Here is a 14895-nt window from a genome sequence, read left to right on the forward strand (position 1 = left end):
AAAAGGGGGGTGCTTGGGAAGTTTTCAATGGCCAAGTAAGAGAGGAAGAAATGTCCAGTTGTCTGGGAAATGCCTTGTATCTATACTTAGGGTTTTGCAGTTAATTTTGTTATTTTGCCATATAAAATTCATGGCTGGAAATATTCCCCTCCCTCTGATAAAAATATGTTAGTGGAATAAAAAGTCACTATAATATAATGAAATCTGAGGCCCCTCTGGCTCTGGCTCTCCTGAGCCCTGTGAGAAGAGAACCTTTGATCTTATTGTTACATTATTATTTTCAAAACAGGGTTTGCAGTCTTGCAGAGGGACAAGGACAAGTACCCTTCTCAAACACACAAACAGAGATATGCATGAAGCATGGAAATGGAAGGGTGATTAGGCAGGCAGCACCTCTCCTCTTTATTTCTAATTGTAGGCGCAGTCTGGCTTTATGGCACTATGCACTCGTGACCCAATAATTCGAATTTGTACTGCTAATTAAGCTACATATATATATATATATATGAAAATAATAAAGAATTGCTGCTTAATTAGTAATTATTTAAGCTATAAGCTATATAGAGTATATGCTTTCCCTAGTCTATATGTCCATGAACTACCAATTTGATTTATTATAGTATATTTTCCTTGCCTAAACACGAATCTGTCTATGTATAATAATATTCTGCATAACCATGCATTTTCCCCATTTCACTCTTGAAATGGGAAGAGAGTTTGCATCAGCAATCAAAAAAAGAGAGCTGCCTAAAAAGGGGTGCCATGGAAAGTGGAAAGCCACCCTAAACATGCAGGTTTGTAACCCACCACCACCCTGGTTCCATGCATATTTTCATATCACAGAGAGAGATATATATATATATATATATATCAGAGAGATTTGAAATGTGAGATTCAGAGTGGAGGACAAAGGTTATATTGTCACCTTTTCCATGTTGTATATGGGAAATATTATTGTTTTATCAGCCTTTTGATGTTTTCAATCTGAATTTGGTTTTATATGTCTTGTCAACATATTCATGTCTGCTTCCAATTCGTCGACTGGTTAAAAGACAAATTGAAAGGACCTAAAACTCTTGGCTGCACCAAAGAACTTGAATTTCATTTCATTTCATTACTGAGTTATTACGTACGTTTCAATTTTGCCAATAAAAACAAACAAGTATATGGGGTCAAAAACCTGTGTGCACATTATATAATTAATATGATCAGTCAAGATCCATGGCTCCATCTATAAATCTCTTAATTTGAAGAGCATCTCAAAGTCTTAGAAACTTCCAACAGCACAAATACATATCAAGTAGGCCAGGTCCTCAGCCTTTACAACCAAGATGGCTCATGCAACCAAAAGCTAACAGACAGTCTTTCTGCAGTTGGATTCATTTTTCAAGTGGAAGTCAGCTCAGTGACAAGAAGAAACCTCTTGGCAGGACATAGATTTCCTCATCCACTACTCTCACTTGCTTTCATGCTTTGGTTATGATTATAAAGGCCAGGCCAGAGGCTCTGAAAATTTCAAACCAATTTGATCTGGACTTGCAAAAGGGGTTAGTGTTTGACATTTTTGAGTATGACTTTTGGGTGAAGTTATGAGTTCATTTGTAGAAAATAAGGGAATATTTTTGGAGCAAAACAAAGACAAGGGCAATAAACCAAACCATGAGACAAGTTTTCATAACACTCATCAACCATAATTTTATATGCAATCTCTAAAAATCAGATGGATATATGTTTTGTTCAGTTAAGCATTCGAAGTTGCAAATTTGGAAGGCTTTTTCAAATCAATCAAAGGAGGGAAAGATGTGAAGCCAATTTATAGGCACCACACGATGGAAAAGTAAAAGGGTCATGACTCATGACAAAAGCAAAAGAACTTACCCATAATGGGGATATTATTGTTTTACTACCCCGATCAATAACACAATAACACATGAAATAATTATTCTACATGTAATTGTGTTATTGGACAGAAATGAGAGTTTCTCTTAATGAAAAGTGGTTTGGACCTTTTTTTTTTACCATCTCCAGTAACTCAAGTCAATCAAACTTCAGTTTTTGTATAGATCTACCCGTGAACAACTATTTTTGTCTTGCTTGTTTGTCATCCTCTTGTCTTGTCTACGTTTTATGTTCCCTCTTGTTTTACACACTTATGAGTACAGTGGTTATACAGTTATTGGATATTAGTCAGTTCTGATATGATCTGTTTATTTTGCAGCCTCTGTCTCCCTCTCTGTAGAAGTGATATTAGAGCGACTCTAGCGGGAGGGGCTAGCCCGAGCAGCAAGTGGCTCCTTTAGGCCCCTAATTCCATTTCCAGCGGCTAAGGCTTGCTACTAGAACAAGTGCTGGGCTCCACTAGCCCGAGCAACGTCAAAAGCTGCTGCATGGGCAATATGACTTGATGATAACGTTATTGTGACGTCAACATGCAATTTAAATAACAAAAAAATTAAAAGAAAAAGAAAAAGGAAATAAATTTTTTCAGATTTTTTATTGTTTATAAATACCTAGCCATATTCTTCATTTCCCATGCCAAAATTCTATATAAATTCCTCTCCTCATATCTCATGTGAATAGTGGTTGCCCCTGGCTTGCCATGGAAATGGGTGGAAAACCAACAACAAAATTGCTAGGGCAGGCACTATTCATATGAATAGTAACAACTGTTGTCTACCCTTGCCTTTTGCTATGACAAATGGGTAGAAATGCTCTTAGTAAACGCTTTAATCATTTGAGTAACAAACTCCTTACTCTATAACACTACGTAAATAGGTTTGACGCGTAAAAATTGTCTTGTGTTACCGGTTATGTCACTATGGGTTTAATTCATCCTTACTTCGAACAAATGTTATTTTGCAAGCCACTTATTATTGCAGCTCTTTTACTTTCATACTTTGTGAAGATACAAACACTTTCAAGTACCGTAACACATTATAATGCATAGTTAGAATAAGAATACAGTCACTACATTTCTCTCAGTTCCCTTACCCTATTGGCAATGCTTGTATCTCTATCTTCAAAAAGAGCCCCCATCTCTTCTAAGGTCTTGCCTTTTGTCTCTAGCAAAAAGAAGTAAAAGAAGATCGTACCAACTACCATGATTCCCGCAAGCACAAAAAACATTCCACCAAATGTTATCTTAATAGAAATGGTTAGAAACGTCATTGACACCACCCCGCTCACCAACCGCTTCACCAATATGGCCAGGCTCGAACCCTGGGCCCGTAATCTCATTGGAAGGATCTCTGATGAGTAGACCCAGGTTATTGGCCCAAGCCCAATTGAAAAGAACGAGACATCGGCGCAAACAGCCACACCCACAATACACAATGACATGTTACCACGGATAACCCTATACCGACAGCTGGCACCACGGATAACCCTAGCATTAATCTCCAATTTATGTTTGGCGGCAGGCCAGACAAAGCATAATTAACTACGTAACCAACTAACAGGCCAAATGTGATGAACACCTCAGGGAGAGAGGTGAGGAAGCCCCATCTCATGGCGGGGGAGAGCTCTGCGGTGTAGATTGGGGCGATCATGAGGGCGTAGCCCACTCCAATGCCAGCCACGGCACGTCCGACCATGAGGAATAGGTAGGATGTGGCTAGGCTCATGAGGAGTGCATCTATTAGGAATGTGCATGTGGCTAAGACTGCAGTGTAACGCCTACCTATATGATCAGATGTTTTCCCGGATGCTAGCGATCCAAATAAAGAGAACACATTTAGGGTTCCTACCAAGATTTCCACTTGGGTTGATGTGATCTTGAGGTTCTCTTTGATGTAAAGCACTGCCCCGCTCATCACTCCAATATCTGCACAATTTCATGCATTTTTTTTGGGTGAAATTGAATTGAACTTGTTGAATTAATCCAAAACAAAAAAAGAACTTACCATAACCCAACAGAAGGGAGTTTGTGGAGGCCAAAAGAGCGCAGACGACGGTGAATTTGTTCATCCCAGTCCCAGCTTTTTCAGAATTGGCCTTGGGATTTTGGTGTTGAATTTCAGCCACATCCATTTTCCTCGGCTCTTTTTTTCTTCTTCTGAGAATTTGTAGATGAAAATCTGTGACTCACTGACTCACTAACTCACTGGGGGTTTTTGTGGGTGGGTGAGGAAGAAGCTAAGAGTAAATGGGTTTTGTTAGGTTGCAGAGAAGGACCAAAATTGCATGAGGAATGAAGAACACGTTCTGCAACTGAAGCAGTCACATTGTTTAGGTGGCATTTCTCTATTGCCATTTACTTTTGTTATGTGGTTTAGGCCCAAAATCCAACCACAGACTTGTGCACCTGTCCATGCTACTTTCGAGTCTCCTCCTTGCTATAAACGTTGTTGAGTCATCTCATTCATTCAACTTCTTATCTCGAGTCATATCTCATTATATTTCCTTTTTTATGGATTTGGTAAAATAATAATAATACGGTAATACCCTTTTGAGGAAATAAGGAAAATAATTTAATCTCGTTACTAACATCATCTCGAATATCCAGTGCAATCTAATTCACTAATAAAATCTAAAATACAATCTCTTTAGCGTTACTCACAATGCGTTAAAATGTGGACAATTTTTCATGACTACGACTAACAAAGAAGCATTTTATGGTTCTCCTCCTCCTCTTCCTCATGGACTTGATCCTCAAATAGAACCCCAATTTCTTCTAAGCTCTTCCCTTTGGTTTCTGGCAAAAAGAAGTAAAAGAAAACTGTGCCCACCACCATTATTCCCGCAAGAGCTAAAAACATTCCTCCAAATGTTATCTCCCTAGAAATGCTTAGAAATGTCATGGCCACCAACCCGCTCACCAATCTGTTCACCCCTATGGCCAAGCTTGAAACTTGGGCCCTCAGCCTCATTGGAAATATTTCTGACGAATATACCCATGTGATGGGCCCAAGCCCAATAGAGAAGAATGAAGCAGCAGAGCAAACAGCCACCACACACAACTCAATTGCCCAATCTGGCTTGTCACCTGAAAACTCAAGAAACTTTGAACCAAAGCCCAAAGCTGCCAATGAGATTGCCATGCCAATAGAGCCCAACAACAGAAGTGGCCGCCTTCCAAACCTGTCCAAGAACAGAGCTGATACCAGAACAAAGGAAGTCTTGGCTATGCCCATGAGGATTGTGACACCCACAAGATGTTTCTTGTTGTGAATTCCGGCCTCCCTGAATACCTCCGGGCTGTAGTACACAACGGCGTCATTGCCGGAGGCTTGCATGAAGAAGTTGACGCCGATGGCAGCGATTAGAATGCGGCGGATGGGCCTAGTGGGCCTCAATAGTAACTCTTTCCAAACCCCTTGTCCATGCCAGTTGCTGCTTAATGAAGTGCCTGCTGCTGGGGTACTAGTGATCAACAGTGAGGACGCAGCTTTTGCTATCTCTTTGAGTCTCAATTCAGCTTCCTCTTTGGTTTCAGATGTTCTCATCAAAACCTGCTTTGCTTCATCTAACCGGCCTTTCATGACCAACCACCTAGGCAAAAATATCAACAACTATATATTAAGTATATGTTATAAAAATTTGAGTGAAATATAGCAACAACAAAAAAGGAACAAAATTTCAAACCATTCACCTACCTAGGTGACTCTGGCATTCCTAACACAGCTAATGCAACAGCAATAGCAGGGAATGCTGCAAGGCCAAGCATAAGTCTCCAGTTTATGTTTTGCGGCATGCCCGATAAAGCGTAGTTGGAGATGTAGCCAAGTAGAATTCCTCCATTGATGAACACCTCAGGGAGAGAGCTGAGGAAGCCCCGGGTGAGAGCTGGCGAGAGCTCAGCCACATAGACTGGGGCAATCATGAGAGAGTAGCCAACTCCAATCCCAGCCACAACCCTACCAGCTATTAGGAAAGGGAAGGATGGTGCCAGTCCCATTAGAAGCGCACCTATTAGAAATGTTGCTGCTGCCAGGACTATAGTGTAACGCCTGCCAATCCAATCTGAAGTCTTGCCTGAGGCAAGTGATCCAATCAAAGAACATACATTCAGAGAACCAACCAAGATTTCTACTTGGGTTGTTGAGATATTAAGGTCCTCCCTGATGAAAAGAGCAGCACCACTCATCACCCCAATATCTGCAAACAAATCAAGTCGTCCGTACTTAGAAATTAAAACAAACACACCCTCCTCTGTTCCGTTCTGTTCTTGATGAAATATTTTCCTTTATTTTATTATAATTTTCAATGAATTAATTTGGTTTAATAGAATCGTGGGTTTTATGTGGACTTGATGGCTGAAAAATATTGAGGAAGGTACTGACCATAACCCAAGAGAACAGAGTTGGTGGAAGCCAACAAAGCACCAGCAAGAGCATATTTGTTGAGACTGGGCTGTGTAGCTTTGAGTTTTTGCGGTGGATGATCAGAAGCTCCGGTGGCCAGCACAGGCCATGTTGGTTGTCTTTTACTGTCACTTTTCAGTTGGGTATCTGTAGAAAATGGGGATTCAGATTCTGAATCAGCAGCAGCAAGTAAGTGATAATGGTGGTCCTTGTTGCTTGGCTCCATTAGCGTAGCAGGAGCGAGTGACGATCTCTGTGTTGGGAAGACGGTAAAATTGAGAGAGAGAGAGAGAGAGAGAGAGAGAGAGAGATATATATATATATATATATATATATATATATATATATATATATATATATATATCTGTGCAAGTCGTTTGTCGTTTGAAGGAGGGGATGATGTGCATCAGTTTTTGTATATATCATTTGCATGTATGGTAATTGAAGACAAGTATATCTTCTATATTTGCTCTAACGTAAACGGTGAATTAGTAATTAGAGAAATGGAATGGATGGTGGAAGTGATTTTTAGTCTCATTTTCTCCGTGCTCCTTCCTTTTTTTTTCTTTATAGTTTTTAAAGACTGAATAAATGGAAGGAGAAGAATCAATGGTCCAAAAACAAGGGAATGAGTGTATAAGGAGAAAAAAGAGAATTTGAAATTCACTATGCGTTATTAAGTGCCTGCGTTTACTTTTTGGAAAAGCTGCTTTTGTAAAGTTAGACAGGCCACGCTGCCTCCACACGCCTCCTCTGTCATATCCATATGCCTGCCAATATATATATGGCAGGACTCATGAAGAGAGATGGACCAAGCCAGCACACGCAGCTACACAACAATACAACATGCATATGGATATAGATTAGCATATCTTAACAAATTTAGCGAGCATGCATTTTATATATATAATATATACATATATTGTGATCATTATCAATATCATGTATTGATTTGATCTGTAAATAATGGCCAACAAAATGTCCTGTACCATTATTATATATGTATCCCGATTTTGGCAGTGGGGTTGGGAGGATAGGGCACAATCTGATGGAGAAATACTTTGGTAAGTGACACGAGAGATAGGAACAATGCAACGGGATAGGGAAGTTTTTCTCCCGCTTATAAGCCCCCAACTTGGTTTGAATGAAAATTGAACAAGCTTCAGTTGAAGAAGAACAGTTGTGATTAAGCAGCACTTGAAATGCGACAGAAGAATAATTGCTTAGATTCGAATCGCAAATTCTGATAGAGCTCAAAGCAAGCAAACCCCACAGTCCCACACAATCATTAGCTAGCTAGCATGCTCAGTTCAGTCGAGTTGTACCAGCAGAAGTCGATGGAGAGAGTGACTAATAACCAACAAATGACAGAAGACGAATGTTCCTCTATATTTCAAATAATATGCAGTGCAGCCTCTGTTGTTCTTGGAGCAATATTCATTTGCAAATTGAAACACCAAAGAAAATGAAAAACAACAACTTAAAAACACCACTTTGCTTCCTTCTTGTCAGATTTGACTGACAGAGGACTGCTAGTGCACTGACTGACTGCCACCATGGATAGTTCAGTGGGCTCCACCTGCTCTGCTGTCATGCTAAAACGGCGCCATCTACACAATGTAATTTAGACCCATGCTGAGCGCATTTCAGTGGCAAACTTTAAAACCAGAAAGAAAGAACCAAATAACACCGCTACAACCACACCGTCAAGCTCTCAACTTTGAAGCACAATAAGCTTCAACATTCTCCCATCCAAACTAAATTCTAGTGTTTCTTCTTCTGCCATTGCCACAGAATCAAATTACCAAACATGGTAGGGTGAACTTCTCCATCCCAAATTTCAGATATGAAAATTTTAAGTATAAATGATACAAAATTTGAAACTTTTCGTTTGCTTTGATTTTACTCTGTTTTGTTTTGGAACGAAACAGAGCAAAGGAACGGCAAGCTTCGGGAAGAGGAGGAACAAGACCCACACGCTGTGCGTGCGGTGCGGCCGCCTTAGCTTCCACCTTCAGAAGAGCCGTTGCGCCTCCTGTGGCTTCCCTTCCAGCCGTTTCAGAAAATGTCACCTTTCATATTTTTAACTCTTGCTCTTGATTTCGCTTCCTTTATTTATTTTGTTTTTTGAGTTTGCCAATTGTTACTTATGTGGTGGGAAAAAAATAACTAGATAACTGGAGCGTGAAGGCGATCCGAATAAAGACAACAGGGACTGGTAGAATGAGGTACCTTCGCCACGTTGCTGTGAGATTCAAGTTTAACTTCAGAGAAGGTAACAATAACAAAGCTGATATATTATTTCTTTAGATCATCGATGCTATGATGAAAAATTTGATTTTCATATAATGAATTTGTGTTGTGTGCATTGTTTGTGAACTTCAAGGTACCAAGGCAGGTCCAAGAAAGAAGAGAGCTTCGTCATCGTCTCAAGCTTCTGCGCTTTGGGTTGGCTATGAATACTAATAAGACTAGTTTTGGCTTGTAGTTTAGTTTGTACCAGTAAGTAACATGTATGGAGTTCATTACAGACTTGGGCTTTTGTAAACTACTATATAAACAAACGACAATTCAATTCTCAAAATAATCTTTGCTTGGAGCTGAGCAGACCAGTCTGAGTTTGCTCTTTACATACAGTATTGGCCTGGTCAAACATTACACAAGCTCAATCAGAGATTTTTCTTTTTTCTTTTTTATGGTATTTACATATAAAGAATTAGAGCAATGAGACTGGGAGACAATTCTACAAACTCATCCCTGAGTTATCAATATATTCAGAAACCTGTGAAGCAAGTTGATAGGACCAGTTCACAGCAGTGCCAAAAAAGAGCTCCCAAAACCAGAGATCCAATGCAAGCACCGAGGAAAATATGAGCAACGCCAACGTCTGGTAGCGGTTCAAAGGCCAACCTGATACTTCAGCCATTTTCTTCAGAAATGGAAGGGAACTGCTATTCAAATCCTGCTTTCTTATGGACCACGCAGATATCCACTGCGCCTGAGTAGGGATCAGCTCCAGCTCTTGTAATCGCCTCCCGAGATCCGGCATGTGACCCCCTCCGTATAGTATTGCAATCCTGTTATTTCCACCGTCGATTGCTTTTCTAAGTGCATCCATGGCGGCTCTGTTTCTCTCACCAATAATCACAGAGCTCTCTTCTACATCAGCCGTAGCCTGCGTGAATCTTAAACAAGTAAAATACTTTTATGTCAGTTTTGAGAATTTTGCACCAACCCACAATGTAAAACCATACGCTTTTGAGACGAAGAACCCAAATAATAATTAGTTTGAACAGCCATGCAATATGTTCAGCTGGAAGCAGTAAAGAAAAAGAGCAAAAACTTGGCAAATCCTTACTCGGATGTTAGCCTCTTTGCCAAGAAGACCTTCATTGCTGCACCAAAATCAAGCCTAGACAAGGCTTCTAGTTCTGGAAATTCTGAGTCCTCACTGCCCGTGTCTGCACAGACACCTCCAATAATGAGAAGGCCGACAAGTGGCATAGGAAGCACACGTGCAGCCCACTTAAGCTTAGATCTCCAAGGACCAAGGCCTTCTGGGATTGTAGCAGTTTGAATCATAGCTTTCGTGGATCTAACAGTCATGTCTCTTGCAAATGTGAAGAAGCTTTCACCTTTTTCTTGCTGAAAACAAATGACAATGGCATCAGATGCAACAATGATATTATTCTCAAGCAATGATGGAAGAGAAAAGAAGAGAGATAGAGGTTCTTCATATATACAGCCCCTGAAATCAAACTACCTATGCACTACACAAAAAGGAGAGAGAAAATAAAAACCTGAAGCAATTGGAAAGTCTCGAAGTCGAGGTCTGCATGGTACCAATTCTCAGACTCGTAATCAAGACAGTCTAATTGGAAATCAAGCGTCAGAAATCGAGCCATCTGTCTCTGAATGCATCCCAGAATGTTAATTCCTTTTGAGCGTGAACCTTTGACTTTGAGTCTTTTTGTGGCAGCAAGGATTCTTCTGTTCTCTAAACTCTCCCTGCTTGTTACCATCTCATAAAGGACACAATCATAGGACTCTAGTTCCTTTTGCAGGGTCTCAAAGTACCTGGACAAGGTACTTGGGATCATTAACATTGTATAATCTGGGACAGCCAATTTTTGCACATATAGGCTAAGAAAACATCAAGTTATGACCACTGTCAAAAGTTACAATAGACACCAACACAAAGCTTAAGGTGAAGCTGAAAAAGAAATATCCTGCATATCCCTGATTCTGAAAATAAGTTTTGACAAATTCCATCTAAGTTAATTAAAGCGGTTTCCTAGCACCAGTTCTTAAAGTCTCTTACACTCTTGGCAAGCATAGGAGACTCATAATCAAAACTAGCCTTCACAGAGGTTTATCTTCATGGCATTTCCTTAGCACTTTATTGCCCTAAGTACATTATTTTCCTTGAAAGCACATCTCAAACAAGCCATGAGAACAGAACCTAAATGAAAGTTACCCTTGAAAACTTCATCTCTCAAACCACAAACATTATATTTACTAAGCTCAAATTGCGCCCACTGGTTGAGCGACAGCAAGCTTTTAGCTTCTGAGTACAGTAAACTATCAAACAGTTGCAATTACAAGTAGAAAACTGCCAAAATACTGAAGAAGAAGAACTTGCAAGAATAATAATGATTGTTAGGAAATACATACTCTTTATCCCCAATGTGAATTGTCGAAACCAAATCAACCTACAACAAACCCAGAAATTAGAAAGAAGACCCATGAAGAAACAAAAAGGACCCATGAAGAGAAGCCAATTCCATGCACAATACCTGAAGAAAAGGCCTCAAAAGAGACCAAGGGAACCTCTTTTTGTAGCTAACAACCGCAGTTTGCAACTCCCCAGTGCCTCCATCAACGCCCCTTTTGAACCTCATGAAATCCGCAATCGAATTGTTTCGTAAAAATTGCTCAGCCGAGCCATCCTCAATTGGGTTGATTGAAGAAGAACCAAAGACCTTGAAAGGAGCTAGCTTCGAGGCTTTGGGAAATTTAAGGCTTCGTTTGGATGCTTCAAAGGGCCTGACTTTAAGGCTTGTAGAAGTGGAAGAAGCATCGGTGTAAGCGTTGGAATTGGAGGGAAACGAGGATGTAGATGAGAGAATTGTGAGTGAAGTTGAGACCATGCTTTCTCTCCAGAGAGAGAGAGAGAGAGAGAGAGAATTGGGTGTTTGGATAAACAAAGAGGAAATGGCGTTTTTCGATGGTGTGGAAAGGAGTTGAACCTGGTTCAGGTTATTGCGAATTTTTATTCATTATTGTTTTCTTTTTGTGAATTTTTAAAATAAAATAATTTTTTCCTTGTATTAATAACAGAATCTTGAAATTTGTTTTATTTTTTGAGTTAAATGGGAGGAGAAAATTTGGGGGGGAGGTTTCACTGCAAATACCAAAACAAATAAAAGCTTAAAAAAAACACAACAATACAATTTCATACACCAAAACCAATTCATCGCATCCGTACAATAAATAACTATGGAAATTGCATTACGGGAGAGAACACGCAAGGAGGACGTATCCAATGAAAAAGAACCTGGATGGTTGACAATTTCAGACCCATGTAATGTAAATGGTCAGAGCTACTCCAGGGAAAAAGTTCACAATACAGCAAAGACATGTCGGACAACTGCGATCATAAACAAAAAGGAATTACAAGAAATCCCATGAATTTCATCTTACAAAAATCATCATGCACCAGAATTCGCTACTTCAGGATCCTGTTTTTTTTATCTGATTTTACATGACTTTCTTGTGAAACTTTCACAGTGGACTCGTCTTCTTTACCACCATATGTCCCATCTGCCATGGAATCAACCTGAAGCGTGCAACCAGTCACAAGTAACCTGTCCTCTTGTCCTTCTTTCAGTTTCAGAGTGGACTCGTCTTCTTTACCATCATATGTCTCATCTGCCATGGGATCAACCTGAAGAGCGCAACCAGTCACAAGTAACCTGTCCTCTTGGCCCTCTTTCAGTTTCACAGTGGACTCGTCTTCTTTACCACCATACGTCTCATCTGCCATCGGATCAACCTGAAGAGCGCAACCAGTCACAAGTAACCTGTCATCTTGGCCTTTCCTCATTTTCACTGAAAACAAGAAACCACTTAACTTAGAACAATGCATGGTATAAGCCAACAATAGTACCCTAATTATCAAGGTCATCCTTGCCTTGCCTCAATCAGATGGGGTTAAAATCATCTACTATCACAAAATATGACAAATAGCTGACGATTCTAACCAAGGGGATTCTATCCAAATCCTGCTTAATTCTAAACTTTCATTATATTTGATTTATTTATACACAATTAGTATCAAGGGTCAAATTATTTCTATATCTGTTGGAAAAAAGACTATTAGAGTTGGAACCCCTATCCACAGTAAAGAAATTATTCATTTCATACATCCAATTTGATAGGGAAAGTCATGATATTTGTCAGAAACATGATAGAACCATTGTAACATCCTGTGGACATCAATGTGGTTTGCCGGACAAAGTAAATCAAAGATGTAGTGGAAAAAAGGATATATCCTGGCAATGTCTTTGAGGACATTAGTCTACTAGTTTCCTACCTTGCAGGTTACATCTCTTTACATGGTGGCATCTCAAGTGTTGGCTTCACAAAAGAAGCAGGAAATATCAATCAACATGCATCTATAAACCCTTCCATGCTCATGTAAACTTAAAATGCATGCTGTTGCATAGAAGTTAGAACAAATGGGAACCGGAAAAACATAGTATGATGAGATATCACACAAAGTAACAAAGAAAACATACTATGATCTTTTACACACATCTTCTAAAGCACGAGCCGAGGACACAATTTAGTAATATTACCACAGGAAGGGCCTTACCATCTTGAGGAGGCTGGGGGCGCGCAGAACCCTTCTTCCTGGATTCCTTTTTCTGTTCAGTATTGTGGTTCAGGTTGGGAACAATCTTTTCGTTCAGCTGAGGGCAAGTTGGGATGAGATGCCCTTTTTTCCGGCATATCACACATATCTGCAAGCAACACATCAAAACCAGAACATCACTATAAATTTGACTCCTAATCATAATAGAGCACTAACCCCAACTTCCCAAAAGATTACAATTAACCAATTTCTTCAAACAATAAGAAGAAAAAAAACCCAAAATTGATTCAAGTATATAAACATGAGCAATCCTTCTTTTCCAATTTTTGCTAACTACTAGGAATTATTATCAACTTACTAAAGAAAAATAAAAATAAAAATTAGATTCACCAATGATAAATAGAACCCACTTCAACATATTTTGGCCCTTCAACATCAATTTTCTTTGCCTCTGTGGGTTTGCTCTTCTTGCTTTTGACTGCTTTGGTTTTGCTCTTCTTGAATTTTACTGCTTTGGTTTTGCTCTTCTTGCTTTTGAATGCTTTGGTTTTGCTCTTCTTGCTTTTTACTGGCGCTGGCGCATCAACAGGGACTCTGGTTTTGCTTTTCTTTTTCTTCTTCTTCTTTCTTTTGACTGCTGTGAGTATTGGCTCTGGCTCCGCATCCACTTTAACTTTCTTTGCCGCATCTTCTTGTCCCGCCACACCAACTTGGGCTGCAACATCAACTTGGTTTGCCGCATCAACAGGGACTGTGGTTTTGCTCTTCTTGCTTTTGACTGCTGTGAGTATTGGCTCTGGCTCCGCATCAACAGGGACTGTGTTTCTGCTCTTCTTCCTCTTCCTCTTCTTGCTTTTGACTGCTGTGAGTATTGGCTCTGGCTCCGCATCAACTTTAACTTTCTTTGCCGCATCAACAGGGACTGTAGTTTTGCTCTTCTTTCTCTTCCTCTTCTTGCTTTGGACTGCTGTGAGTATTGGCACTGGCTCTGGATTTGCCTTTATTTCTGAATTCGGTAGAGCTTGCTTTATTAAAATAGATTTTTGGCCATCAATAATGGGATTTCCATCAGCATCAACATAGATTAAGATTGGTTTCTGCGGGTTCTTCTTCCTCTTCTTCTTGTTTGCGTCTTTTGGGAGTGTTGGCTCTACTTTTGGGAGCAGTTCGGGGTGCTCTACCTTTGGGAGGAGTTCTGGGTTTTTGTTCACCATTTTCGTCTCAAGCTGCCAAGGGCAAAGGGGTTGCAGAGATTTTGCGAGGGTTTTCGTTTGGCGAGACAAATTGGGGCTTTGAGGAGCTGCAGAGATGAGAAAGCCGAAGACTTGGTTATGGGAGACCAAATGAGTTCCAACATCGCAAGGACAAAGGTTGGCATGACCCAACAAATAGGTCCATCAGAGCATCAAGGCCCATCAGCCAAACTTTATTTCTTTCAGTTGGATCTTGGCCCTAGGTCCAATAAATTAAGGAAATTTTAGTGCTCAGAATCTCAGATGGAATACTTATAATTTAATTATGTAGCTGTTGTTAGAGCATCTCTAGCAACAGCTTCCAAAATTTGGTTAAATTTGATGACACAAGTTCATTTAGAGCTGACCACTTTAATTGTTTTCTAATGAGATTGAATCATTTAAGGGAGAGAGAGAAAGAGACAACAAAATTTGGCCAAAAATTAATTTTCCTCCCCTGACTAGTCATATTTGGCTAGCAACT

The 14895-nt window shown here is 39.9% G+C and overlaps 4 protein-coding genes and 1 pseudogene across 5 annotated transcripts; 1 reads left to right on the top strand and 4 right to left on the bottom strand.

Moving 5' to 3' along the window:
- Positions 1-2855: 2855 nt before the first annotated feature.
- On the bottom strand, positions 2856-4336 carry LOC110770938 (putative polyol transporter 2 pseudogene; annotated as a pseudogene). The gene is made up of 2 exons (XR_015825762.1): positions 3903-4336; positions 2856-3823 (listed from the first exon to the last, which is right to left on the bottom strand). The product of XR_015825762.1 is annotated as a putative polyol transporter 2 pseudogene (transcript).
- Positions 4337-4447: 111 nt separating this feature from the next.
- LOC110770934 (putative polyol transporter 6) lies at positions 4448-6576 on the bottom strand. The gene is made up of 3 exons (XM_021975169.2): positions 6282-6576; positions 5595-6096; positions 4448-5490 (listed from the first exon to the last, which is right to left on the bottom strand). The coding sequence occupies exons 1-3, from the start codon at positions 6526-6528 to the stop codon at positions 4596-4598; spliced, it is 1644 nt and encodes a 547-aa protein (XP_021830861.2). The 5' UTR covers positions 6529-6576; the 3' UTR covers positions 4448-4595.
- Positions 6577-7980: 1404 nt separating this feature from the next.
- LOC110770927 (large ribosomal subunit protein eL37z-like) lies at positions 7981-9113 on the top strand. The gene is made up of 4 exons (XM_021975159.2): positions 7981-8115; positions 8234-8369; positions 8476-8577; positions 8689-9113. Exons 1-4 carry the CDS (start codon positions 8113-8115, stop codon positions 8766-8768), a joined length of 321 nt encoding a protein of 106 aa, XP_021830851.1. The 5' UTR covers positions 7981-8112; the 3' UTR covers positions 8769-9113.
- Positions 8859-11599, bottom strand: LOC110770924 (thermosome subunit gamma). The gene is made up of 5 exons (XM_021975157.2): positions 11099-11599; positions 10977-11014; positions 10103-10379; positions 9661-9947; positions 8859-9487 (listed from the first exon to the last, which is right to left on the bottom strand). Exons 1-5 carry the CDS (start codon positions 11450-11452, stop codon positions 9046-9048), a joined length of 1398 nt encoding a protein of 465 aa, XP_021830849.2. The 5' UTR covers positions 11453-11599; the 3' UTR covers positions 8859-9045.
- Positions 11600-11732: 133 nt separating this feature from the next.
- Positions 11733-14523, bottom strand: LOC110770925 (uncharacterized). Its single transcript, XM_021975158.2, has 3 exons — positions 13590-14523; positions 13180-13327; positions 11733-12413 (listed from the first exon to the last, which is right to left on the bottom strand). Exons 1-3 carry the CDS (start codon positions 14391-14393, stop codon positions 12031-12033), a joined length of 1335 nt encoding a protein of 444 aa, XP_021830850.2. The 5' UTR covers positions 14394-14523; the 3' UTR covers positions 11733-12030.
- Positions 14524-14895: the final 372 nt, after the last annotated feature.

Source organism: Prunus avium, chromosome 7 (genome assembly GCF_965620075.1).
Source record: "Prunus avium chromosome 7, drPruAviu1.hap1.1, whole genome shotgun sequence".
Classification (NCBI taxonomy): domain Eukaryota; kingdom Viridiplantae; phylum Streptophyta; class Magnoliopsida; order Rosales; family Rosaceae; genus Prunus; species Prunus avium.